General features: G+C 42.2%; 1 protein-coding gene across 3 annotated transcripts in view; it reads left to right on the forward strand.

Annotated features, from left to right (window-relative positions):
• The first annotated feature begins 2643 nt into the window (after nucleotides 1–2643).
• The window catches only part of LOC125019202 (regulator of microtubule dynamics protein 2), a 31667-nt gene continuing 6522 nt past the window's right edge, over nucleotides 2644–27788 (forward strand). Inside the window, exons 1-7 of one of the 3 annotated variants that reach the window (XM_047603763.1) lie at nucleotides 2644–2786; nucleotides 5502–5953; nucleotides 16342–16519; nucleotides 16597–16699; nucleotides 18138–18198; nucleotides 26880–26955; nucleotides 27520–27597. In XM_047603763.1, the coding sequence (XP_047459719.1) occupies nucleotides 5511–5953; nucleotides 16342–16519; nucleotides 16597–16699; nucleotides 18138–18198; nucleotides 26880–26955; nucleotides 27520–27597 (939 nt within the window). In that variant the 5' untranslated portion in view covers nucleotides 2644–2786; nucleotides 5502–5510. Of the gene's footprint in view, nucleotides 2787–3858; nucleotides 4064–5501; nucleotides 5954–16341; nucleotides 16520–16596; nucleotides 16700–18137; nucleotides 18199–26879; nucleotides 26956–27519; nucleotides 27598–27788 lie in introns of those variants that run through there. The other 2 variants (XM_047603761.1, XM_047603762.1) reach the window with 2 other exon arrangements.

The following is a 27788-nucleotide window of genomic DNA, read 5'->3' on the forward strand; positions in this document are numbered from 1 at the left end:
ACGAGAATAAGTCACAGAGGGAAATTTCTTCTGTAAAAAATCACTTCATTTTAATTTATTGCATGTGGACTTCCAGTCAAAAACGTGGACACACCTTCTTATTCAACTGAATGAGAAGGTGTGTAGATGTAGCAACTGTCAAGCAGGAGAAACAGGATTTTTTTAATAAGACAAGAGAGCTGAATGTGTGTTTGAAAGAGAGAGATCACTTTTAACGTGCAAATGAGCTTTCTTCTCATTCATTCATTGTTTAGTTTCGTTTTTTCCATTGAGCAACTAATTAAAAGTTTTTACACACTACAGTACTTCTATTGACGAAGTGGCTGCTGCAGGTTTGTTAACGATACCGTTATTTAAATCCTTTAAGGTGCTCTAAGACTTAGTTAGCACGATCATGCTCAATGAACCCGAGAAGTAAAACCTGGTTTAAAGAATATGAATAACTTGTCATGTACTGTAAATTACAAGCTCAACACAAATTGCAGTTTCTCACTAAAAAATAAAACTTTTGTTTGGTTTCCATTTTTTTCCCCCATGTGCAAACAGTCCTCCTCATCTCAACTTGGCGCTTGTTGTACCCTTTCCTGACCTGCTGATGGAAGATTAGCAAGATCTTTGTGCAGGATGAGGGGGGACCCAGTTAAATAATGAAGAAGAAAGACATGAGGGGCACATAACAGGTTTTGCTGCATGTCTGCCCCCGGCACTCTTCCCCCCTCTCTACTACGCTATCTGAAACCAAGCAAAATAAAGCACAGATGAATGAGTAATGATAAACAGAGGAGGAGCACAGGGGCACATGACCTTCACCACAGCAAAAACTTGGACTTGATATTATTATTCAGTACAAAAAAATAATTGGAGATTATTTACCTTATTAGTTCACTGTGTGTTTTGCCATCAAGAATGTTGTCTTATCTAAAAAAAAGAAGATATCTCACAACACAAGCATGCAATAATGGCGTTCAAATTATTCAATCATTTTGCAATTAAGTTTTACCCTGTTGTTTCCACCACCTATGCAGACAAAAGTGCATTAAATCGGGTATTAGAGGGGCATTCCAAGAACAGATCTGGACTTTCAGACTGGTTTCTAGGAACTACTTTCAGTAAGCCCTGCATGTGTTTTTCCTCAGCACAGTTGCTCTACGTTTCTGCATGCAAGTAGTTTGGAGGCAGCTATCAAATACAGCGGTTTCACCTGTCAAGAGCTTTTAGGGAAGACTATCACCGCCGAGGGGTTCTCACGATTTTATTTTGATCTTTAATTTTTCCACTTGCTAAGTGACACACCCTGATACACTAACTAGAGAGCCTCTCCAGAAAAGAACAGCGAGTGCTCGGAGCAGAGGTAGACGTCAGTGGAGCAAGTGTGGGCCTATGAGGTGGACTTCCCCAGTTCCTCGTGAAGGCTGCAGTTGAGTGATATTGTGCCTCCCGTTACACAACGCTCGCCGCATCTTTACGGCTGAATGAATCTTTAAACTATCTGTGAACGCGGCACGCAACTGATACAGAAGCAGTTTTCTTTCCACTCAGGTAGGCATTTCATGCATGTGAGCAGCAAACACTCGAGAATGACAGGGAATAATGGCGCTTCCCACTCTGTGGTTACTCAGTGGAGCTCTGATAGTGATGCCTTATTTCACCAGGGTTCCTTTCCCATACACTGTTTGACAGCTGTAATGGGTTTGTGCACAAAGGCAAATCTGAGACTGCTTTCATTCCTCCTTCTGTGGTATGAGAGCCTGGGCAGATGTGCGGTGGGCGGATAAACTGCTGACAATATCTACTCATCTGCTGGCTTTGACCCGATGGGAACAAGGCCACAGCTTGACGCGTCTCTCTTATCACCTTATCTGCGTCTGCAGGGCCAACCCACCCAGAGCCACTGGCCAAGCTGTTTTTTTTTTTTTTTTTTTAACTTTTTCTTTTTTTCTTTTGCACCGCCATGCCTCTGGGTTTCAGGTGGTTTTTGTTCCCTCTGCCAGCCGAATGCAGGCTGTGGGCACAGGAACAATGATCTGTTCAGAGAGCGGCGAAGAAACTGCACGTAGCGACCCCCCTCCCACCATCATATTATGCAAGGGAACTCCCAGCTACCTGTGTTTTCAAGTGAGTACGCCTTCCTGCCTCTGTATAGGCTAAATGAAACACCTATTTAGAGAGTCAGTGTCCCTCGGCCAAATCAAACAAACACAGAAACCATTTCTGTAGTGAACTAACTCTTAAAGGTCATCAGCTCCAGTGTTTGTTGTTTTTTTCTGATGGAAAGCTTCCCACGCCATTAATCACGAACTTGTCTTCATGTGCAGATAAATACGATAAAAAAGAAGGAATAACATAAGCACCTGACAAAATGTCAAAGAGCTAAAAAAGTGAGCAAATGAAGGGAATGATAAAAATCATTTGAGAAAAAGTCTAAATTCAAACAACAAACATCCAGTTAATTACTAAGTTTTGAAATGACATTCATGAAGATGGAATTGTAAAGCCTACTACTACTGTTTAGTAAATTATTGTGATTTTATTAATGTGTTTTCTTCACACACACAAAAATCCAACTGATTTATTCATGTCTTTTAGTTATGGAAAAATCCCGGTTTACGATTCTACCTCTCCCCCACAGCAGATACTGCTTGACTCAAATGCAGTAAGGACAGCGCTGCGCTCACTGATCACAGGTCCAAGGTTGATTTGATAATATGTGTGTTCAGTAACTTTTTAAATCCCGCTGCACATTCAGTCGAGGTTCACTGCAGAGACACAACTTAGGAGAGGAGCAGGTAAGTCCTTGTTTGAACTTCCTATCATAAAATAATTCCTACTAGTAGCATACAAACGATGGTATATTTGTAGGCGGTAGAGCAGCAAATGGCTAAAATGTTGAATCTGAAATGAAGCATGTAAAAACATATAAAGGCAGTTAACAGTGGCTTGTTCAAACAACTGATTTTGTGTGACCGACTTCCAACATTGTTGCTGCTGATGTGAACTTTGTTCATGTGGCGATTGATTTTTCACTCTCATTCTGTTGACATTGAGGTCAGCTGTTTTTAATAACAAAGAATTCCAGATTAAAGAAACGAAAAATGCATAAGAGACAGACTCAGTAGAGGCTGAAAGTCAAAAAGACACTAAGAACCACTGCAGATAAAATGGCAAATAATCTAATCCTTTAGCCCTTCTTATACACTGAGCATAGAGACAAGTAATTATTTTTTATATCCAATTCAGCTTTTTTAAGAAAATAATTAAGACACACATAAACAGCGAAACTTTGTTATTACAGATCAGAACCTGTGGAATTTTCTATGGTCTGATCCACTGCACTGCACTGCAATGCAGAAAGACAGGATCTATTTTAGTTGCCGAATATACTGTGTGTATAAATTAATATTAGTGGCCAAAAGTCCTGTAGAATGTATACGGACTGTAGAGTAGTAGGCCTGGCTCAGAGTAGTAGGCTCAGAAGACAACACTATCCATGTGACTCCCTTGTAAGGACAATGACGTAATTATGGATAATGCTAGCTAATAGATTAATACTAAGGGTGTTTTGAAAAGATGATCCAAGATGGATTACTGTGGAGCCTGTGGAACAGGAAAAATAACTGAGCATGTCTTGGATATTATACAGTCTATTCAGTCTTTGCTCTCACAGCATGATAATAAGTTACATAATAATTTCTTTTGCCATAGAATTAAGGCACACGTTTTCACAAATTGCCTTCAACCCAGTCGGGGGCGACCACACCTAATGGTAATTTAAAGTTTTCTTTTCATTTAATATGCATTAGCTTGAATTGGGGGATAGGCGAGCACGCCTCGAAACGCTCACTACTTGTAGAGAGATGGGCATAACTTTGGTACTGCATTTAATAATATTAAGACGTCATCCACTGATGCGTGTTTCGCATTTATTTGCGCCAAGCTCCAGACGCATTTTGGTTAAACGATTAAATGCGGAACCTTTCTGTATGGCCCCGGAGCCCGCACGGAATGTTTTGAGCGTTACACCACGGAGCTGTCAAAACAACAGAAGCTTCACCAGGACAGTAAGGTCTCTAATAATTTGATATTTATTCGTATTTAGACGACAATATGTCATTGTGGGTGTCTATTACTTACTAGACTGGTTTAATGCGTTTTAACCGGACGACCTTGTCGATTTACTTTGTTTTAAGCGTTAGCACAGCGTTTTAGATCTGGCGATTTTAGCCAGTAGCTGGACCTAACAGCTAAGTGGCACAGTTCGTTTGAACTCATATCGTAAAATGAGATGGCATGGCATGGGATAAGGCATTCTTGAATTAGACATTACAGTTTTCAATGTGTCCAGACTGTGCGAGCTGCTATTTGACGGCTTGATAACATTCGTAACGTTATAAGCTATATTAGCTAGTTAGCCAGCCACTCTCAGCGCAGTTTTAAAGGTGCCCTCTCGCCCCATGACTCGTTTGTGTTTCCTTGGGCAACCATGACTCAAAAGTCGCAACTTAAATGGGTTAAAGGTGATAAGAAAGGTCTACAGAGACACTCTTCACAGTACACTGCGAGGATTTCATGGTGAAAGACGGCATTTGGTCTGTTGTTGTGAAAACATAGACTGTTCCAGTCACCACCTGAGAAGTCAATTGCAAGTCACAAGTTACGTGAACACGCAACACAATTTACTGTAATCGTGAAATAATGAGCACTGAAATGTTACAGCTAACTTTAGCACGCAACGGACGTGGACATGGGTTTTTCTGGGGGTCTTTGGCAACAGGATGTTGTTAGTGGGGGCCTTTGGGTCCTGTGGGTTGAGAGGAAGGATCTCTGTGGATCAGGCTTGTTCCAGTGCGATTTGGAGGCCACGTCAAAACCTTGTGCTGTTCTTCATGTTTTTTTGAGTTTGTGTCTGTGTCAGGCTGCATCCTGCTGGGGATGACTGCTGCCATCAATGGGTGTCATTGTTACGGGGTGGGGGTGCTTGGTCTGGTCTAGGTGTCCAATGAACCTCCACACAAATGAATGCCAGGTCCAAAAAATCTCCCAGTAGAACACCGTTTTGTCGCAAGACAAGATGGTGGTTGTTATTTACTTCTCCTGTCTGTGGTTTTAATGTCATGGCTCTTTAAGGTATGTTAAGTTGGATTTCTCACTATGGGCTCCAGTTTACATATAACATATATTAACTAGTCAAACATCCGTCAGCTGATCCTGTGTTCCCGTGTATTTCGATTTGAAGAACAACAGAAGACGTTGTCTTTGCCTTGGGGTTAGGGTTAATATTGTCAAAGTAGCAGCAGGATGGGAACTACTGTCTTTATTTGGTTTATATGTCAGACTTCCAAAGCTACTTATATAAGGGGAATTTTTGTTTGTTTGCAGCGCGCCCCAGCTTAATATATAAATATATAACCAAAAAATTCTTTTCTTTTTCTTTCATGCATGTTCAGCAAAACATTCATGAAGTTGGTAACCTATAACTTGTTTTCTTCATGAATTTTGTGCAGGCCGGCAAGATGGCCCAGACAGACAGCAAGGTGCTGGTTCTGGGAGCGTTGGCTGGAGTAGCGGGGATCGGCTTGGCTGTCGCGTGCTACCAGGGTTATAGGTCCAGACGAAGAGGCTCATGGCCGGCGTTCCACTTTAACCGCACCAGCGAACAGAGTCCGGGCGTCATGATGTTGGACGGTCCCGGGGTCGGGGGACACTCAGAGGTGCTGGAGCGCCTTGAAGCCCTGTTCCAGTGTGTGTCCGAGCTGAAGAACGAGATGAAGGCGCTGAAGGACACTCTGCCGACGCTGCAGGAACAAGTCAAGGAGGAGTTGAGGGGACGTGAAGGGGCACGTCGAACCAGCCCTCTCTACAGGACCACGCCGACACGAAGGAAAAGGGCGGCGGCGACCGTCGCCGGGGCAAGTTCTACGGGTCGGAGCTCAGAGGAAGCAGAGAGTGAGGGAGGGTGAGTACGGTGCTTTAGTGTAATCAGTAATAAGACATTTTTTAAGACCTCATTTAGAAGGTCTCACCACTCTACCACAGCCACATGGGCCGTTCACTCACAATAACACTCTTATATGCTTTAATTTAACTCACACACTTTTATACAGTAGAATTTGCACATAATACGCAACACAATACCAAATGTTAGCATTTGTCAAACTGAGCAGACACACACTCATGCACTGTGCATGGCTAACGTAAATCAAATATTAATTGTCCAGCATGGCAGACTTGAACCTTTGATCACAACCACCATATTTGGATCAAGGCTCTGAGTATCTTGACAATTATTGATTTTCCACATCACCTCGTGCTGAGGGAGCAGTCTCTTATTTACACGCGTAGTTGTACACCAATCTCACACCGTTACATGGGCTGCACAAATGTTCTGCATGATGCAAAGTATAAATAACAGATGAAGTCAGTGCATTTGCTGAATAATAACTAAATACCCTATTTGTATATTTACAATACAAAACACAAGTATTCTTCCGTTGAGAAAATTAGGTTATAGAATAAAGTTATCATAGAACATGATTGGTGGTGCATGCGTGGATAAAGAAAAGAGACTTCATGAACGAATGAATTGCAGTTTCTTACATATCTGAGAAAGGGATTGAAAACATTAAATCTTTTTAGTCTGTTTTTGCTACATATTACATATACACATGCATATGAATGCTGGTTTTAAATAAATAAGTCATCCTCCAGAGACACTGCTTGTAATAGTTTGCAGCGAGTGTCATCATTACACAGTTTGTCCAGCAGACTCCACTGTTTGCAAAAGTTAGCTGCTGATCATGAGTTGTCAGAGTAAAACTGGGCAGCGGTTCGTAGTGTACAAAGGTTTTAAAACAGCCACAACATTATGACTGCTAACAGGAGAAGTAAGTAACACGGCAGGAGTCGTCCCCAGCAGGATTCAGCCTGGCATAAGCTAGGAACAACTCAAAAAAATGTGAAAAACTGGCATTCACTAGATCCCACATTGATCAAGTATCTACAGAGGCCCCTCCCTGCAACCCACAGGGCCCAAAAAGACTCCCACTAACACAACAGGACACCCTCAGAAGACCCATGTCCATTCTCTGATGAGTCACAGCTGTTTTGGAGGCCTGCAAAATATTAGGGAGGTGGTCATAATGTTATGCATCGTCAGTGTATAACTTTATTTCCTTCTGATTGCAAAGATTTTATGTAGTTTTATTAATACTAATCATGTTTTTCTGCAGGCTGTCAGTATGTGCTTAATCATGGGTTAGTCATGTGTTAGTGAAAATGAATCCAATCAGCAAAGCCAAGAAAAATAGATGGTGTATAAATATGTCAACCGGTGACAAATTGGCAGTTAATCTCAGGTGTATTTCCACTTTCTGAATTGTTGATCTGTGCGCGACTTAGAAGGTTTTGGCCCACCTACCTTACCAGTTCAACTTGCCCGCTCATTTTTATGCCCTAAATTGTAGATTTGACAGTATGTACCTTTGCCTCAGGTGCTGAAGAGAACACCAGACTAATCAAGTAGTGCATGCCCAGTCATCCTCCTCCATCTACAGCCAAATGCCTTGAACCCAGTCCAAATTTGGATAACATAAACAACAGATGTGTTTCTTTTCAATGGGCTACCAATTGAAATATCATCCTAAGAAAACAAATATGAGGAGTTAAAAATATGATTAATCCGAGGCCTTAATATTTTCAGCAGTCACTCAAACTCCGGAGCCCACAGTATTTTTTCTTGGGCGCAAGTGGATTCAGTCTCAACACGCAAAATCCTCACAAATGAATCAAACCCGGGCAGCAAATCAGAGAACGGCTACTTTGTCACGTATATTTCATTAAGTTGAGATCTCTGCTCGGATCTGGAAGGAGATTTTGTCTGTCACTCGCCTGCTTAACCTGGATTGACCCCTGCTTCGTATGTGTAGGAAGTAGGGCATGTAAAGTGCCAAAAAGACATCACAACACTGGGTGCAGCTGTACTTGACATCCTAACCACAGTTTTTAGCTGCAGTGTGCCTAAGATCATAGCTGTGTGATTGTTGCTGTCCTCGCAATGATTAATCAACTGCCTTGCAGCAGTTTTTTTTTTTTTTTTTACAGCCACTGACGACATAAAACAATCCAACTGAACACCCAGCGCACCCTTAATAATTAATCATTGTAGGGTGTTCTGTGTCTACCATGCCCACATTCCTAGCAGAGGTTGTGTTATATGTTTTTAAGAGATTTTGAGCTAATTGTGTTGCATTGATTGTCAGTGTTTGCAGCCATCTCATGTATTTCATGCCGGCAGCGACGCAGAACCGGTGTGGAAAGTTGTGCCTCGCTACGTCGTAGGTGTCTCCTTTCACGATGGTTAAATATTTTTAAATATTTCTGGTCTGCTTAATTAACTGGCACCGTCCTCATTGGCTGGAGGAGCCGATGGAAGTGGAAGACTGCCCTCTAGCAGATGTGGTTCACAGGCTTTGAGTGACAGTCGTCAGCATCATCAAATGCTCCTAATAACAGTTCTGGTTATCATACTTGAAAAAAAAAGAAATCTCCCCACGCACACACACCTTTCATAATTAAAGAGCCTTTTCCCTGCCCCTCTGTTATTTGTGTACGCAGAGGCCGTGGGGGTTAGTGGCAACAGGGCAGAGAAGAAATTCCAACCCTTTAGGGGGTGAGTAACGTCCCCCCAGAGCAGTCGGTTAACATCCTTAATCCTCGCCTCGATTTAAAGGGCTCTTTTTGTCTGTTCAGCTGGCTTGTTTCTGGAGCATGGTATCACTGCACAATAACCCCTTAAGAACCGAGATTTTAAGCATTGGGGATAAGTCATTACAAGTTCATTGAAAGAATGCATTTGGGATTAGCCAGATTAGTGCATTTGTTGCCCGGTTCAGAATGTGAGTTTGCAGACATCCTACTTCGACATTTGTTTGTATATCGCATACTTGCAGTTCAGAAATTAGGCTACTGCAAATAACAGCATTAGTGTGGAAGCGGTGTTCCAACAGGGGGCATCATGCAAGTATGAACAGGGCTGTCAGGTCCCGCTGCGAGCTCTGCAGCAGAACATGACGGATGCGCGTATAATTAGGCAAAGGCACGTTTTCACACCTTTGCAGAGATGGTTGCTTTTACAAGCTTAATGATTTCTAGCGTTTGCGTTAACTTGTTTTTCCAAGTTGCACAATTTCAGTTGCTTGATTAAGGACAAAAATTGAGAGAGAGATTATTTTTTTATAAATCAAATTTGTCCTGCGTGTTTACACAAACACTTCAAGTGTGACCAGAGCTGGCAAGATAGCAGTGCGCGTTTCTTCTGCACAGATGTTACCCGAAAAAAAAAAAAAAAAACGAAAAAACACAACAATTAGCCTGATATAATGTCAGAATTAGGGATCAGGGCAGCGTCGATCAAAACGGAGTACAAGGTTGAAAGTTCCAGCTGTTACGTTTATTCACTCCTCATGTGTCACAATGACTTCCTCAGAGCTACCTTTCTGCAGGTAAGGAGACCCATCAATCACGCTGCCTGTGTGCCAAGCTGTCAGAGGCCTCATTTAAAGGTGTCTTGTAGGAACTTGTAATTCCCTGAACAGTTCCCACTGAGTTTATTCACATCGCGCCGATGTAGCTCGAGGATATTCCCACTTCTTTTTTTCCTTTTCCAAAAAAATTGCATTTATGACATCGGATCGTTGTTGATTTAAGCAGATTTAAGCAGGAGTTTTGTGTAGTGACGGGCAAGCCTGATCAACACGCACAGAAGTGTTTAGAAGGAGAAGAGGGAGCTCATTGTCTGCGTTGTGATTAAAAGCTTTAATCTAGCTTCTCTGTGACGTCACGCGGATGTTGTCCCGCAGCTGTTTGTATGTGAGACATTCACGTCTATATCCTCAGACTCATTCCTCCGTGAAAGGCTATTAGCCACACAAATACGAGTGTTGACTTTGAGAGTATAGTGTGAACCGTGCAGTGTCTGAAAGCTTCCTCGCTCATCTATGCCACCTCCCGTACATTTTATTTACAACATAACTGGGCAGGAATCTGTTATGTGTTTTTTCCTACTTCTTCTTCCATATATTAGAACAGAGGATAAATATTATTGGTCACTTTTTTTTTTTTTACAGTTACAGTAGCTGCAACAATTCTTTCCATTACAGAATTGTAGTTGAAAGTCTTTTATTTATAAATACTAATAAAATCAACAGCATGTATAGTATATATATTTTAAATTTGCAAGCTATAAAAAAATTCTTCCCAGTTAGCAACCCTATACAAAAACTCTACACACTCTCTCTCTCTCCATGTGTGTATATATATATATGTGTGTGTGTGTGTGTGTGATGTTTACATGTTCTATAAGGAAGTCGTCTTCTTCTCTTGTTCTCTCTGTGAACTCCTTCTTTCCATCCAGGATGTCATCAATTTTTTTTTTTCTACTTTTTTTGAGTAATGGGGGCGGATCATTTCAGTGCAACCTGCTCTGAAAAAGCTTTTAGTGGTGTGCAAGGTGCCGGTTGACATCCACAACAGTTTCGTAACAGAACAATTGCCGTTCTCATATGATCTTCCGCGTCATCCGCTGCCAGCCTGTTTTCAAATCATGTGACTGTCAAAGACTAAAAAACTCTGATATTAGTAAGAATTACCTGGGGAGAAAATGGCATCTCATGTAAGCTGTTTGTGCTCATGAGATAAAAGAGTTCTCTGTAATATGCAGCAGCTCCTGACAGAAACCTTTCAGAGGTAAATTTAGCTTAAATTCACCTCTTACCACATATTTCAAGCTTAAAATGACATTTACATTTATTTAAATTGAAATGGTTAAAAAAAATGACTATCCAAGAAGCCTTTCCTCTTCCTCTTTCTTTCTTTCCATATTTCCTTCCATCTGTTTACATGTACAGCAGATAAAATAGGTATTGAACACATCACAATTTTTCATAGTAAACATATTTCTAAAGGTGTTTTTGACATGAAATTTTCACCAGGTGTTAGTAACAACCCAAATAATCCATACATAGAAAGAAAGCAAAACAAATAAGTTCAGAAATTAAGTTATGTGTAATAATGTAAAATAACAGAAGGGAAAAGTATTGACGCCTCCTGTATGGAGAAACTGGTCGCATGCATGGCTCAGGTGTGACTTTGGCCCATTTTTCCACACAAAATCTTTAAATCTAGAAGGTTCCGTGGGACACTTGTATGAACTCTGATTTTTAGTTCTTTCCATAGATTTTCAATTGTATTCAAGTCAGGTGATTGGCTGGGTCGTTCTAGCTGTTTTACTTTCTTTTTTTTTTTTTTTTTGCGTGGTACAGACTTATTGTTTTCTGTGAAACAATTGTACCTGCTAATTCCAGGTCTTTCTGAAGCTCTCCACAAGTGGCCCTTGGCTGTTGAACAACTCTTCTGATAATTCCTTTCACTCCTCTGTGAGAAATCTTGTGAGGAGCACCCGGTCGTGGCTGGTTTATGGTCGAATGATGTTCTTTCCACTTCCACATTATGGCCCCAGCAGTGCTCACTGGAACGTTCAGAGGTTTAGAAATCCTTCTGTGACCAATGCTATCAGAATGTCTTGCAACAATAAGGTTGCGAAGGTTTTGATAGAGTTCATTGCTTTTACCTACCATGAGATGTTCCTTGTGTGACACCTTGGTAATGACACACCTTTTTATAGGCCATCAGTTTGGTCTGAACCACCTGATATGGCTTTCTGATCACTGATAGATTTCAGCTGGCATCTTGGCTTTCCATGCCTTTTTCCACCTCCCTTTCTGCGTGTGTTTTGTGATTTGTTTTGGTTTCTTTCTATGTGTGGATTACTTGGGTTGTTACCAACACCTGGTGAAAATTTCATGTCAATAGCACCTTTAGAAATATGTTTACTATGAAAAATTGTGATGTGTTCAATACTTATTTTACCCGCCGTATTAATTGCCTGTTTACAAGTCAGGTAATTTGTATATAACTGTGTACTGCCCCTACTTTCCAAACTTGTTTTCTTCCCCCTGCTATTTTAGGAACAACGTTTAACCACATTCTAGTCGTGCTATTTATTTTTGCACACTAGAGATGAAACTGGCGTAACGACGTAAACACACGCGATGACTCGGTGCATTCATCGCTGACTTGAAATGTCATCTTGTGTCTGTGTGAAATGAGGTTGTTTTTTTTGCACACACTTTTTTTCCACCCCTATTGCTTACCACAATGCAGTAGAACAAACAGAGAAAGCCGGTGATGTTTGGTTGTCCAGGAGCAGGGGAAGTTTGAGTTGACGCCTAAAGAGTCCGTCCCGGGCCGGAGTCTTTGGGGGACATAGAGAATAAAACCACTGGGCTCTCTCCAGGCAGTCGGCCATTGTTGCACAGCGGGCTTTCATTGGTCCTGTCACCAGACACTGAATAAGCCGGCCTGCGTGTTCCAGCGCTCGGTGATGTTGGGATGGTAACGCTGGTCTGTTTTGACCAGAGTAAACGAGGAGACTACCATTTCTAAGTTCTATTGAAATATCCCCTCATTGGGGTCTGTTTACTGAACCGGTGATCTGACCTGGGGAACACACAGCCTGCTGAAAATAAAAGTTTAAGCTTTGCAGCCTTTATGTAGATGGAAACGTTTGACACACTTGTACTCAAGGACATCGCCACTTCCCTTTTCTTTTTGTACCTGTTTTAGTCAAGTCAATTTATTTTCTTTTGCAGTGGATTGTGTACCTGTGGATGTGACAGGGAGTTGGTTAAAAGTAATTGTTGATTTTCACAATTACAGTGTACACCGATCAGGCATAACATTGTGACCACCTTCCTAAATTTGTATAAGTCTCACTTGTGCCTTCAAAGCAGTTGTGACTCATCACAGAATTAATGTTTTTTGAGATGTTCTTAAACCGTTTTTGTGTCTGTGTCAGGCTGCATGGCTGCTGGTGTCAAGGAGTATCATTATTATGTGGTGAGGGTGTCTGGTCTGGTCTAGGTGGGTAGCTACATGTCTAAGAAACCTCCACACGAATGAATGCCAGGTCCAAAAGTTTCCGAGCAGAATACTGAATTGCCTCAAGATGTTATTTACTTCTCCTGTGGTTCGACTGTTGCGGCTGATCGATGTATATACATTTATATAAACTATTTAAGCCAGTATGCCCATTATAAACTTGTAATGGGCAACGTATGACAACATGGCAGCAACACATCGCAATTTACAGCATATTGCACTGCAGGTATGACATTTTTTTGAAGCAGTAATTTAATATTAAAAACTCATTTTGAGTTCATGAGTTCCATTCTTCAGAATATTGATCATAGCAGATGCATATCTCACCTGGACCTAGATCTTAACTGCACCTTACCAACACAAATGAAGTGGACTTTGGGGGGCATTGAGCTTGTGCACGGCAGGGATGTCCTAGATTAAATTCACCCTCGGTGTTCTGTGATTAACACTTCATGGACAATAATGTTTCCCGCACATACATACTGTACGTACTGAAGGTTACATAAATCCACACAGCAATACAAATAGATACTTAGCGTATTTTTCTTTCAACTCAAATGATTCATGAGCCGTGGAATGGCGTGACAGGAATTCGCTGATCACTCAGTACTCCGCTCCCTGGCTCTCCAGCTCCACTAAGTACATAACGGCATCCAGGGAGAGGGGGCGGGGGGGTGGGGGCAACAGGCCGCTGAATGAATAAAAGGACAAAAGGATGAATGAATTAGAGAATGAGTGAAAGTCCAAAAACGTGACTGTCTTACTGTAGCTAAATGCAAGGCCTTTTTGCTGTCAAGCAGCGTGGTATAATACATTGCGGCCAGACTAGGTAAACACGAAAGCACACCCATTCAGATTTTTTAAGCTTGGCTGCATTGGCCAATAAATGATATGATCCTTGGCTGTAGATTTTAGGGTTTGCTCAGGGGTTAGAGTAGAGAGGGAGATTGTTGGTAGGCTTTGGTACACTATCCTAAAATGATGGTGTAAAAACAGATGGAGATTAAAATAAAGTTAATGCAAAGACTAGTCCTCTGTTGTAGTTACAGTGAGTCTTGGTTTCCCAATAAACTAATAAATCAGTGTTCCTTTAACTCCTGGCTGATACTGCCATCAATTATCTTATGTCTTGAAGATGGCTCCATTATTCTTTTACAAATAAAACCCTGCATGACACAATTGCTCAAGCGAATGCACTCCTAGATATTGACTAATGTTTCTGCCACTTCAGGGAGCAGTAAAAGTATGTGTTTTTATTTATTGTTAATATATATATATTGAATAAAACACAGTACTAATATCATCCCCCTTTTTAAGCTGATACAGTGAAGAGTTGCCTATTTATGCATCCAACAAACGCGGAACTGCTTAACATTATTCCAAAATTCATTCTTCTTTTCAGCCTTGTCAGTTGTTAGGATGAAGCAGAAAGTAACTGGAAACCCACATATCCATCCAAAATAATCTGTTAATTTTTGAGGGTGTCACTCGTGCACAGCCCTCTTCAGGTTACCCTACAACTTTTCAATGGAAGTCAAGTCTTGACTCTGGCTAGGTCAATGCAAAACATTTGTCTTTTTTTACGGAAGCATTTCTTTTGTTGATTTGGAGGAGTGCTTTGATTCCCTTGTTCTTCACTAAATCCCCAGTTCCAGCTAAGAAAAAGCAGCTAAATCCTAAACATGATACTGAGCCCACCATGCTTCCTCATGGGTGTGGTGTTCTTTTGTTGCCATCTTGTGTTGTTTTTGCGGCATGCATACCTTCTAATATTTGGGGCAAAAAGTTCAATCGTAGTCCAATCAGACCGATGCACCTTTACCCTTGTGGTTTTGGGAGAATTAGTTTGTGTTTTTGCAAAGATTAGACTTAAGGCTTGGGCGTGTTTCTCCGCAGACATAGCTTCGGTTTTGCCACGCTACCCTTTCCTGATAAAGGAAGCAGGTCAAATGAAGAATGAAGAAATAGTTGTAATACATGGGGAGCAACTTGTACTTACCTTTTTGATATCGTCTCCGTTTTTCCACTAGTTCTCCAGTTGTAGATGATGATCTTCACTATGTTCAGTGATGTATATCTCTAGTTTTTGTAGCCCTCTCCTCAGCAAGACCCCTTGGTCTCTGGTGGCTCTGGTAGTAGCATAGCGTGCAACCACGTCAGAAAAAAATCCTGCAAGAACAGCTGAGATTTATTCTTAAGTTAATCAGGTGCGTATTTCCTGCGAGCTAGATGCAAACTTCATTCTGAACACACCAACAGACACAATTATAAAAGGTTGCGCACATGTTTTGCAGTTAGGTTTTATTGTTTGTTCTTTTTTAATCTTTCAGTAGCATTTAATATCAAATTTTAAAATATACCTACAATTCTTTGCACCACAAAACCTGCTTTATTAGAACACGTTCCATCCTTTATTGCACTGTCATGTCTCCGTTTGTGTTGTTGACCTTCACTTTTCTATTTTTTTACCAAAAAGAGTTTCCCTTTGGACGCACAAGCTCAAATGTCCTCATATACGCCTGCAATCACAGCTCTCTGGGTTGAAGGTGTGCGTTGTGGGGTGGAGTTAGCCAGCAGCCTCTGGCACAAGGCACCTGTTGGGTTCTTGGTGTTTCTGTCTGTGGCGCGCTCTGACACATCCCTATAGAACCTTGGCTCACATCCGAAATTATTCTCTAAACCACCAATGACGCACATGCTGCTGCTGCCAACACATAATTGAGGCTTTTCATATTTTTTACCTTTGTCTGTGTCTTTCATTTCTGTCTATACCGTTAATATAGCTATTTTTCTAGCCCTGCTTCTTAAGTGTTAGCTTAGGGTGTCGGTGCATGCTTGCGTGTCGTTCAAAAGGCATCATAAAACTTTTAAGTGTTGCGTGCCTCACCCAGCAAAACAAACCTCCCCCGTATTCGTGGAAAAGCCTTCAGGTGCCCACATTTAGACGTCGGGGGTTTCTTTACAGCAAGCATTTTTATAAACAATTAGGTGCCCAATTTATGTAAACAGACCTGGTGCCATTTGTGTGTAAACGAGCAGTGAAGATTGATCTTTTATAATCAGCAGCTGGCAGAAAGCAGGCTCGTAAAATCCTCAGTAAGACAGGATTAATCTGAAAATCTACCCAGGTGAGTTGAGTTCGTTCTACCTCACAAGTAGGCGATGCTCTATGCTAGCAAGACGCAGCCAATTTAGAGAAAACCTGCGACATGCCAGGTCAAATTGCACATCCCGCTGGAGGCAGGATAGTGACTGCCTGACTCGCCACCACCTACATATACAGTACAGCTTTCTAATCCACATCAGTGACAGTAAACCTTTTTATTTGGCATTTCTCTATGCTTTCAGGTATATGACTGCACTGACAGACTCTGAAGAAGAGCTACTAAGTGATGTGGAGCAGCAGGATGAAGAACGGCCCCCGGATGCGTTATCCATCCTCCTTGAGAGGATTGACTCTTTACATCGGGGCAGTGAGTCTGACAAAAAGGAAAGTCTTGATATCCTTTTGCAGCAGAGAGAGGAGGTGCGTATACATTCAGTGTATTGATGTTCACTGAACGCAGAACTGCGCAACCTTTACATTTTCGTATCCTTCTCTAGCTTGGACAGAACTCGGGTTTCCTTTGGCGGTTAATCCGAGCTTATTCTGATCTTCACGACATCAGCACCACTCTGGACGAGAAGAAGGCTCATGCAGAAGCTGGTAATTTACTAAACCCTATTTTATGTTGTCCTGCATACTAACAGTATACAGTTGTTTCTCTAACCACATTCCTAGTGGGTATTCTGTGTCAAAATTTAGAGGAATCCTTAGGTGTGACTTCCTGGCTATTGACATGAGATGCTGCCAACAATCTTTGATACAACAATCGGCCACAACATTAAAACCACTACCAGGAAATGCAAAGAACACATTTTGACAATTCTGTATTCTGCTGGGAAACTTAATAAATGTGGATGTGACTTAGACTTGTACGACCCACCAAGACAAGACCAGACCAGACCAGGCACCCCCGTCCAATAGCAGTGACACCCAGCAGGATGCAGCTTGACACAGAGGCCCAAGAGAGACCTACACAATATTAGGAAAGGTGGTCATAATGTTATGCCTGATTGGTGTATGTTGCCTGTAATGTGAAACAGTCCCTCCTGCAACAAAGCACAGCCACAACATAATGCTTCCACCCCCATGCTTCATAGTTGGCATGGTGTTCTTTAGCTTGCAAGACTAGTACACCAGTTGACTCATATATCAATTAACCTGTCAGATACCCCTAAAGCCATGACATAATTGTTTGTTATTTTCCAAGCTGTAGGCTGTAATAGTATGTGTAAATGTAACTCTGAGAAAAAAACTGACAAATAACTTCAATACATAAAGTACGTATCTAATTACCAACTTCACACTCTGACTAATGCTATATTTACCATATGATATGAAGTTCTCTGTGAGTTAGCATAGGTTTTCAGTCCAAACATTTATAATATATTTACTTTAAATTCACTTTATACATTACTGCTACTTTCCCTATCTTTGCCTTCTGTACTTTGGCTATAGACAAAAGGACACAGAGAAAGTCCTATTGTTTGTCATTATTATGCTTTCATGATGACAAAGCACTTTTTTCTGGCATCTGTGTTTGTGACACTTTTATAATCGGCTGTTTTATGATTCTACTGTTCAGTTCAGACTGGGTTGACCTGTTTCTCACTAATCCTTCCTCATCGATGTGTCTTTATTAAGATCCGGCCAGGTACTTTCTGTTAAAGACACCTGTGTCAAAGCATTTGGCGGTGTGGGAGGTGTGGATATTAAATGCATCAGAGCATCATATTTAACATTCACTCAGATATTAATAGAGCCGATGGAATGATACAGTTTCCACTGAACGATGAATGATTTAAAACCGAGCTCTCTTCCCGGACTGCATGTCATGTAACTTTTTATTGCTTTAATCTGGTGCCCAATGATGCTACTTTAATTATGAGCATCCTGTTATGTTTTCTCAGTCAACACACCTCTTGATTCTACTAATCCTCCCTCTCATCTTTTGTCATGTGAATAAGAATGTCCAGGGTTGATGGGTTTGTGTTTCAGTAGGGGATTATTATCACTCGTCTGTTTTTCTCTTGCCTCTTAGGGAAGAAAGTTGGTGAGGAGGCGGTGATGTTGAATCCTACATGTGCTGAAAGTCATCAGTGGTAGGTTTCATCCGTTTCCTTCCTTGCTTCGACATGTCATCATTTAAAGCAAGTCTGTCAAAGACACCGGCACATAGGGCTCGATAGAAGATGATTTGCTGTCACCAAGCTCCATTATGTAGCTGAATTGTAATCCTGTTAAATTTTTAAGTTAAGCGCTGTGACACATCCTGAAATAAAAATAGGTGCTTTCCCCTGATGAGAGCTGTAGGGAAGGGAGGGAGGGAGACTTTTGAGTGACGTGTTTCCCTGGAGCTGTTTGACTCGAGCTAATCAAGAGGAAACTTTGAGAAAGCGCACAGGGGTGGATGACAGAGCAATGTAAATGTGTATTTTGTTGATGTACTCTTTGGACCAAACCAAACTGTTCTGGAAACTGGTATTATGAGTAAAATGGTGTTTTTCAGCAGACATATTTGAGAGATAATACCGTAGTCCCAAACATCCATCACATCGCCCCCTCATTACCTGACAGCATCACATCCAGGTTCAAGAATGTAAACATGGCCTTTATTAACATATGCAGACTGACCTTTATGCTGATTAATAGGATGCTATAGTGTGTTATACATCATTTACAGCTGTTTTAGTGCTTAGGAACATGATGGTGATGAATGTACTGCCGATGCACTCGTTTTCTTTGTGTCCTGTCACTGCATCACACAGATGCAGACGTTACAAAGAAATTAAATTTGTTGCATCTGTGTGATGCTGGCGGTACATCTCCTTTGTGCTTACTATACAATAGGTAAGTGGGTGCTTCTAGGTTAAAGGTCATTTCCTGACAAATGAAACCAAACGAAATAAGGAATAGCTCTTGGTCCTTCATATACCACCCCAGTCGCTCTCCTTCTCTGGCAAAAACCCCCGTGCTTCAATTAGCTGTGCGGAGTGGGCCTGAATACCAATTGTTTTCGTGCACGCCACAGTGCATTCCTCATCTGAAACACTGCTCGTGTCAAAACTTGACTGCTGATCATACGTGGAATCTGTGGCTTGAGTAGAGAGATGAGCATTGCACCAGATGCTGCTGCTCTGCAAAGTTCTGACAGACCTCCAACAGAATGATGCAGAGCGCCGTTTATTTAGCTTTTAACTAAGCTTCAGCGTTGGGCTTTAAGCTTACTGTAATATGAATTCGATACACTAAACATTTTCCCCATAAGTATATAATGCAGTTAATTACACTGCATGAATTAGTGCCTTGTGTAATTGATATGGTGTGGTTACTTTGTGTACGCACGCATACAAGGGTTTCTCATGGAAAACTGACCAAAACTGCCGTCTTTCGCCAGCAGCCTATTCATTAAGGAATAATTAGCATTAGCTCATTCACATTCCGCAGCACCCAAGACGTCAAGTGAAATAGAAGGCAGCGTTTGTTTAGTTAATTAAGAGCAACAGCTTTAAAAAAGCTTAATGCTTAATCCTGTATCCACTAATGTAATTTGTAAGATTTTTAAACCAAGCAGAAACATTGTCTAAGTTGAATGGACAGGGCAAAGTAGGTAAAGCCGCACTTTGAGAAGGGGAGGAGGCAGGGACTGGGGATGGTGCCAGGCAGTGTTGCAAGGAAGTTTATGTTTGAGGTAACTGTTTACTTAGTGTACCGATGCCGTGAGAAAACTTGTCACCTGCTTTCTTGAATGCCGCCAAGCCAGTCACTGCTTGGCAGGTGTCGTTTAGACGAGCTGTCACTCGGTTTCTGCTCCGCCACTGAAACTGCTTACAGAGACTGCTTTGCATAGTCCAGCGAGTGGATGGCTTCTTGCCATTGCACAAACCTTAATGATCCCTGAAGTGTTCAAATAAATAGTTACAGCTTCTCTGAATCTGAAAAATCTGCAAATGATTTTTAAGTTAGTTTTTATTCTTATTATTTAAATAGAAATTACACAGAAAGCTGAAGAGTGCATGCTACACGCTGTATAGTGTAGTGTGTCTATATATATATATATATATATATATATATATATATATATATATATACATACACATATATATATATATATATATGAGTATGCAGTATGTGTGACATGCTGTAGGGACATATGTTAATACTATAAGGTGCAGTTGTTTTAGCTGGTGACTAAATATCTGTCTAGACTATTTGGACGATCTAGTTGATCTAGAACTGGGGCGTCAAACGTACGGCCAGCGGGCAAAAAACATAAGAGGGTCCAACCTGAACCCGTGGCCTGAATATTTAAAGTGAGAACATTTCATTAAAGACATGGACTGCATGAATTTTCTCATTAAAAGTAAATACTATTCCTTATTTCATGGACATAACACACACAACTGAGACCCAGAACTAACTTAGCACTGTGCCCAAGTTGCATTTATTTTTCTTAAGAAATTTCAGATTGTTCATAAAATGTTTTGTAAAAGGATAATTCATTAAACCTACTTGGTTTCTTTGCACAACAAAGGAAAACATTTGGACCAAATTGAGCTCTATGTGGCCCCTGAATTAAAATGGTCTAAACCAAATATATACACATGTGGTGGACAAAACCAGTGTAATCTGAAGTACGTTCTCTCTTGCGCCCCAACCTTAAAATGACCCCCGAGCTCTTTTACCACATTCTAGAAGGTCTAGTGTATTATAACCTATTTGCATCACTTTGTGTGTGTGTGCTGATCTTTTGAGCAACAAACTCATAAATCAAAACCAACAAAACAAGCAAAAACAATAAAGAGGCTGATTATATTATGTTGTGTAACATAATATAATCAGTATATGCAGTATTTTTATTCGCCATTATGAATGGATTGGTATCCATGGAGCCACTGTGTGTAAGTTACCAAGTTTAAGAGGTTCTCTTTGTGTGTTCTTTTATGTATGATTATGTAGAAAAACAATAACTGACAGTTTTTGCTTCTTTACCGCAACTCATGAGGCTCCTGCTTCGCCTCTGCTTCCATTATCCCGTTACATTTCATAGAACCCGGGATTACACAAGGCGACCCAGAACCTTTTCCAGTGAACGCTGTTGATGCGCAGCTACAAGTTGCCAGACATTTGTGAGCCTTTACGCAGTCAAATAAAACATGTGGCATCCTTTCTGAGCCTGTACACTGACTGATTGAAGACCCCGAGGTGATGAATGGATGCAATGTCCATGAAACAGTCATCACTTTACAAGAGATTACACATACTTTCCCCCTCTGTCATGCACTAGGTCTCTGCGCTTTGCCCAGGAGAGGCGGGTGATGAGTCTTTTGAAGTCGAGTGTGTGCGCAGGCATAAACTTACACCACCGAGATAGATAGTGCCGGTGTACTCCACAGAGTTGTTAATTCTCTTTGTACCTGTTAGAGTAGATGCCCTCTCAAGTTTCATTCTTCACCTGTGGTGGTGTGTAGCCTGAACTCAGCTGAACTTTCTACTTAACCACTTCTAAAGGAAGTGGAGAACTAGTGGAGAATAGAGTAATACGTGTTTTTTTTCTGTGTTTGTTGAATGCATGCGAACATATTCTTACGTGATGTAGCACCAGAGCCTTTCGTGACAGCGAGCGCGAAGCCTATTTTGTATAATCTCTGCAAGCTGACGCCTGGGAGATGTGATTACGTTCTTGTATCAACGGCTTTGTTTATAGGTGAGTTTTCAGTGATCCCGCTGTGTGAATTCAGCCCATTTAAATCCCCGACTATAGGGCCTCGCTGATGGTGCAAAGGCTCGTGGATTATGCGGGGAGAATGTGGCGGTGTCAGAGGGTGGGGGGTGGGGGCGTGGTGGAGCGGGGTGGAGTCGCTTCGACCTCCGCAATTACAACTTTAATTTCAAACACGTGCTTCGTCGTTTTTCGGGGGCCTTGCTCTTCCCGGTGGTTGTGGAAAGCGCGTGTGTTTGTAAACCCCAGCTGTGGTCTGTCTCGTCACTGTGGGAACACAACCGCAAATCCAGCATGCAATGAAAACAGGTAATTTTGTCATGAACTAAGTATATCAGCGCGTACACCCACACATTGTCTCGCACAGGTTGGCCTTGAGTTCCTCCAGTTCCTCCTCCTGTTTCTGTGCAGGTTCTGGCCTGGAGCCTTGCCAGGCACTCTCTGTCTCTGAATGAACTCTCTATGTTTGGATTTGAAGAATGAAATCAATCTGCTGTTTCCGCTCAGCAGCTGACACTTAGGGCCTTTTGTTTTTGCCCAGTAGAGTAGGGGATTTCATTGAGCTGCCATAACAACATGAAATAACCTTGCGCAATTAAGTGCTCCATCCACCTAGCACCCACCCACCCTCCCCTCCTCCCCTGCTCTCGCTTGTCATATTGTGGGGTGCCCCCCCCTCCCCACATGATATTCTCTTGTCTTCGGCGGCCGTGCAGGGATAGTGTTTCAACTGGCAGTAGAAAGGAAAGGATAAACAGCAGCAGGTAGGCCCCCGCGGCGAGACACACCTCCCTACACCTTCACAACCACCTCCGCTCATACGCTCCCTTCTCTTGTTTTTCTCCTCCTCCTCCTCCTCCTCCACCTCCACCTCTGCTGCCTCCCTGCCGGTGCAGTTTCACACAATGACAATAGACGTGTTGCATAACGCCAAACAACTCCTTCTGGGTTCAACAGAGTTTGAGGTGAGAATATTCACACTTGTAAATTATACTGCACGGAGGGCACAGGTTAATAATGGAGATGCCAGCTGCTTAATACCCCGCCCCCTGGTCCAACCGCTCATACGAGCCATTATATGCTAGTCCAATTTATTACTTTTAGACCCGTATGCTTTTCAGTAAACAATGGCAGAATTGCTACATGCTGAATAATGCTGCAGCCTATCGGTGGCAAGTACAGCTATGTCTTGCAGTAGCGTGGCTGTTGAGCAATCTCTCCCACGGCTCTCACCTGGGCTATGCCTGATTGTGAATTACGATTACTATTCCTCTCTGGTATGCTGTTCTTGTTGGTTTCAGCATCTCACCGCTACTTAGATTTATTAGATTTAATCACAACAGCGTATTACGACAAGCTCCAGAAATGGTTAGCATAACTCCTTCAGGAAAATTGCTGTTGGGTTAGCTCATCTGTTTGTTTTGGTTGCTCATTTATTTATTTTTACATACACAAAGGACCGTGCGTGAATTCGAGGCGTAGCCAGGATTGTTTCTCGTTTAACTGGACACCAAAGTACATGAGGCTACAATTCCTGATTAGTATTGTGGGTGGGTTTTTTTGAATAATTGTTCAAATCTAAAAAGACTTTAAAAGTTATTCAATTTAATTTGAATTCAATTAATAGCGAAAGTGAAAAAGCAAGAAATCGTCATGCGATAGGCTCATGCCAATGCATTTTTCAAGTTCTTGTTATCTTCCAATTTACAAATGAGTAATAAATGAGTGAATCAGACCAAGAATCGTTTTACTCAGTAGATTATTGCATCTGCGATACTAAGCTAAGATCTCTGTTTGTAGATGCAGCAGTGATTTAGGCTAGAAAAACACAAGTAAAAAGAAAGATAAAATAAGATTAGATCAAAATGAAATAAAAAGTAAGTACTACAGTGTAATCAAAAAATGAACAGAATTAGCATCATGAGCAAATGTACAAAAATAGTTGGCAAAACAGGGTGCAAGTTGATCCAGTTGTTGGTCAGTTGCATAGCAACAGTGGCCTGGATCGTGTCGCATGGTGTTTCCTTGTCCGCTGAGGGAGGGGTATAAACGCCAACACCCTGGAGTGCGTCTCCATCCGTCCTTAGAGTCCCAAAGACGCACTGTGTCTCCAAAGCACTTCTCACGACGCCCTCCCTCTGGGTCCCATCAAGCGCACACAGTCCAACCGTCTCGCTGCCAAACACCTCACGTTCCCCATGAATGCAGATGGCAGCGCCGACCTGAACCTCATTCTCTGCTCCTCTGTATTTACTGGCTTGATTTAGCTTTCAAACTTTTGCCTGCTTGTATAAAACATAGAGTGTAACAGAGGCTGAATGTAATTGGAAGCTCCAGAAATGGAGGAAAAATGCTGTTGCATTAGCTGATCAGGTAAAAAAAAAGTACAATGTGAAAGTTTGGCCTTCTTGTGGATAAAGAAATTTATCTTGGCAGGGATATAAATTTGTGCAAAAACTCTTACGCTAATCCATCTAGAAGACTTTTCATACAAGATCCTCAATGTCAGATTCATGGTGTCGCTAGAGGAAGGGCAAGGAATTGCTTAAGTGAGCAGCATCCTGTAAATATTTGTGGTAATAATTTGTTCTCGGTGCATTATTTTCAACAACAAAGTCAGTGTTTCTGTTCAGGTTATTATTGTCCCCTTCTTCTTGGTGATTTACCGGACACACATGTCTTAGACGTAAGAGGAGACACTGACTGGGTGTTTGGCGTCATAAAAGGAGGCCTTTTCCTATTTCTGTGTAACAGGAATGTGGTTTAGTTGTGGTCATCTTCTTTTTCTTCAAGGTAGCCAATCGCATGACAGCCTCTGTCTTTGTGAACACTGTGAGAGACAAATGTTTTTCTGATGTACCTTTGAGGTCCATCACCCATTGTTATAACAATACTTTAAACCTTTCAGTTTTGTTATTATTTATGTGTCGAGAGCACTTTATTGTGCTGAGACAATTTCCAGCGCACAATCCAAGAAAATCTTGAGGTTTTTCAGACTTGCTGCTGGCTGAAACGTGAATATCAAGCAGAAAGTTCTGTAGCTAGCAATATATTGTGCTCTCCCAGGGCAACCTCTGTTTCTTCCTCACTGTGTTCACATTGTGCCATGCAGACATTTCATGCAGAGCCAGTGGCTACTACTTATAAGGCAAGAGCTGAAAATTGGATTAAAATGCAGTGGCCAAGTGCAAATCAGCTGTGTCCTGGCTCCGGCTCTCAGCAGATATTTAGTCACAGGTTGAGAGATTTGCTCAAAGCCTTTGCGCCCAGCAGTCTTGTTTTCATTGGAAGCCAGGCAGCGCAACTCCCGGCAGATAGCATCTCTGCTCCTCTGATGTTGTGGAGCTCTCCACTCATCGAGCGCCAACCAGTGGCTGTGTGGGCGCACCCTGCACTACCTTGAGAAAATAAACACGGATCCTTTTGGTGACAGTTGCAAACAATTCAAATGCTCTGGTTTTGCTTTTTATTTACAGTTCTTTGTAGCGATGTGTGAAATTTCCCAGCAGGTCGGACTAATGATGGTTTAGCATGAAGATTTATAGGGTGAGTGGTTGGTAGATTATCAGAGAGATTAATCACTGTCTCCCCATCATCTTAATTAAATAATTACCTGCATATCATGTTGTGCAATTTGCCATAGCTCGTTTAGTCTCACCTGTTTTCTTTTCCTTTTTGTGTGTGTGTATGTGTGTGTGTGTTGGGATCTGAGTCTTCCTGCTGTGCGCGATCAGTCCAAAGAGTGAGAGTGAATACAGCAGCCCTCAGTAGCCCACCACCACCACCACATCACGGCCTGTTAAAAACAAAACAAAACAAAAAAAACTGCTCACATATACCAGACACCTCAGCACACACGTACAGTTGTAGATTCCATCTACCATCAGCACCACCGTGTCGGACGATGCTGTCAGCTGACCTTTGTACCCGCTGATCCTTCATATAAAAAAGGTGTTTATGTCGCTCGGTGGTGTTTGACAGAGTACCAGCAGGATCAGAGCAGCCTCCGCGGTGAAAAGACTTTGATCATCTCCCTCCTCTCCTCCGAACCCTCAGCGTCATGCCGACTTACAGGTTCCAAAGCCGAAATCGCCCCTTTGTTTCCCTTCCACCTGCCCATTGGCCCAGGACAGTGTGTTAATTAGGGAGCGAGGGGAAGTGAAGGTGAAGCGGCTTATCTCTGCTCATGTCGTCTAATGAGGAGCCGTGCCGAAGACTCGCCTGATGTTGTGGTTTTTCGTCCAGCGCCCCTTTGGTGGCTCATCGTCGGTGACCCAGACGAAAGGTGGTGTGACTCTGAGGTGCTGCAGAACATCTCTGTAGTTCTCCCAACTATTCATGCAAACTGTCCCCGCTGCACCTCTGCGTTGTCGGGATGGGCAACCAGAAAAGCCGCTGACGGGAGGTGGCGTTGTCATAGCAACGGTACTCTTCTTTGATTCTGCACAAGATTTTGGTTGCAGTCCAGGGAATTCCCCTCAAATGCAGCCGAGTTGCATTTTAATTACGTGCAGGCGCCCGTATGTGTGACATTTGATCCACAACTTTCTTAAAGTTTGCTCAAAAGAGAAACGTTCGCATAATATGCGGCGTAAAGTTCGGTGACAGGAGTGCGTTGGAGAAGGCACCTGTCTCGAGGCGTGGAGAGCGCCAGAAAAAACATCTGTTCCACTTCTTTTCTAATTCAGCAGAAGTGGCCCTTTGCCACATCAGGCGCAGGCCTGGCTTTCGAGGTTTTCAGTTTTACAAAAATTGGTCGAGACGGGTAGTTTTCAGTTGTCGTAAAGCTTTGGAAGGAAGCAGTTTTGTTCCACAGTTGGACCGTCAAACAAACTAGCTTTTTTTTCTTTTTTTTTAAAAATCTGACTCCCTCAATAAATCACTCTTCTTTCAAGCTACTAGGATAAATAAAGAAAGCCTTTGGGTCCAAGTTTTACATCCCATTGGAGCCCAATCAGAACTTTCACATATAATTTCCGTGTTTATTAATAACATATAATGTTCAGCAAAAACAGATTAATAATAATAATTATCAATAACTGTGTTATTATCTCTTCACAGGTACGCCATTATGTGTGGTGTCATGACAGAATACGACACAATACAAAACAAGATAAAGAACGGCTACATCTTTAAGGTAAGATAGAAACCGCACTGTTGCATGCGTGCATTTTTCACATATACATATATATATATAGGACACTGCTGTTTCTCCAATGCACGTAGACTAAAGGGGAACGGGTACTCATATCACTTAAGCCAGTAAGCCACTCCTCCTACTGTGATTCAGTTGCATAAGCTGCGAGTGTGGAACAACGGCACGTAGCATTTTATCTTCTGTCAGCAGCTTCCCCCCCCAAACACTGTGTAGCTTCAAAACTCCTGACAGGTGAAAAGGGAGAGCGAGAGATAGAGAGCCAGAGAGGGAAGATATGAAGAAAAAAAAAAAAAGAAAAAGAAAAACTCATCAGAGAGAAGGCTAATGGAAAAGAACGAGGGCGGGAGGGTGCGTGACAGTCAGGAGTGTGTGGTGGCTCGGCGAGATCGCGTGTGTGAGAGGTGTTTGTGAAATACTTGTGGGTTGGTGAAGCAGGACAGATCAGGTCAGAACAGAAGGCAGTGGAAATAGCAGCCGTGTCATGAATCAACAGTGTAAAGCGTCTCCCTGTCTGTCTGTCTGTCTGTCTGCCTCCCCTCCCAGGATCATCTGGATAAAGCCATTGAGCTGAAGCCGCAAGACCCCACGTCCTACTACATGCTGGGCCGCTGGTGCTACAGTGTATGTGACCCCCGCGGACGCACCTCGCTACACACACACACATCTCTCCTCACATCCACAGTTTATGAAGGGCCGCGGACACGGCTGCGGGGGCCTCTCCCGCCTCCCTCAGCTAACCCACCCACAGTTTCCCCTCATTCATTTCTTCTGTTTAGGTTCAGGTTTGTTTTTCCCCCCCGCGACATTCGCTG

Source organism: Mugil cephalus, chromosome 13 (assembly GCF_022458985.1).
Source record: "Mugil cephalus isolate CIBA_MC_2020 chromosome 13, CIBA_Mcephalus_1.1, whole genome shotgun sequence".
In the NCBI taxonomy this organism is placed as follows: Eukaryota; Metazoa; Chordata; class Actinopteri; order Mugiliformes; family Mugilidae; genus Mugil; species Mugil cephalus.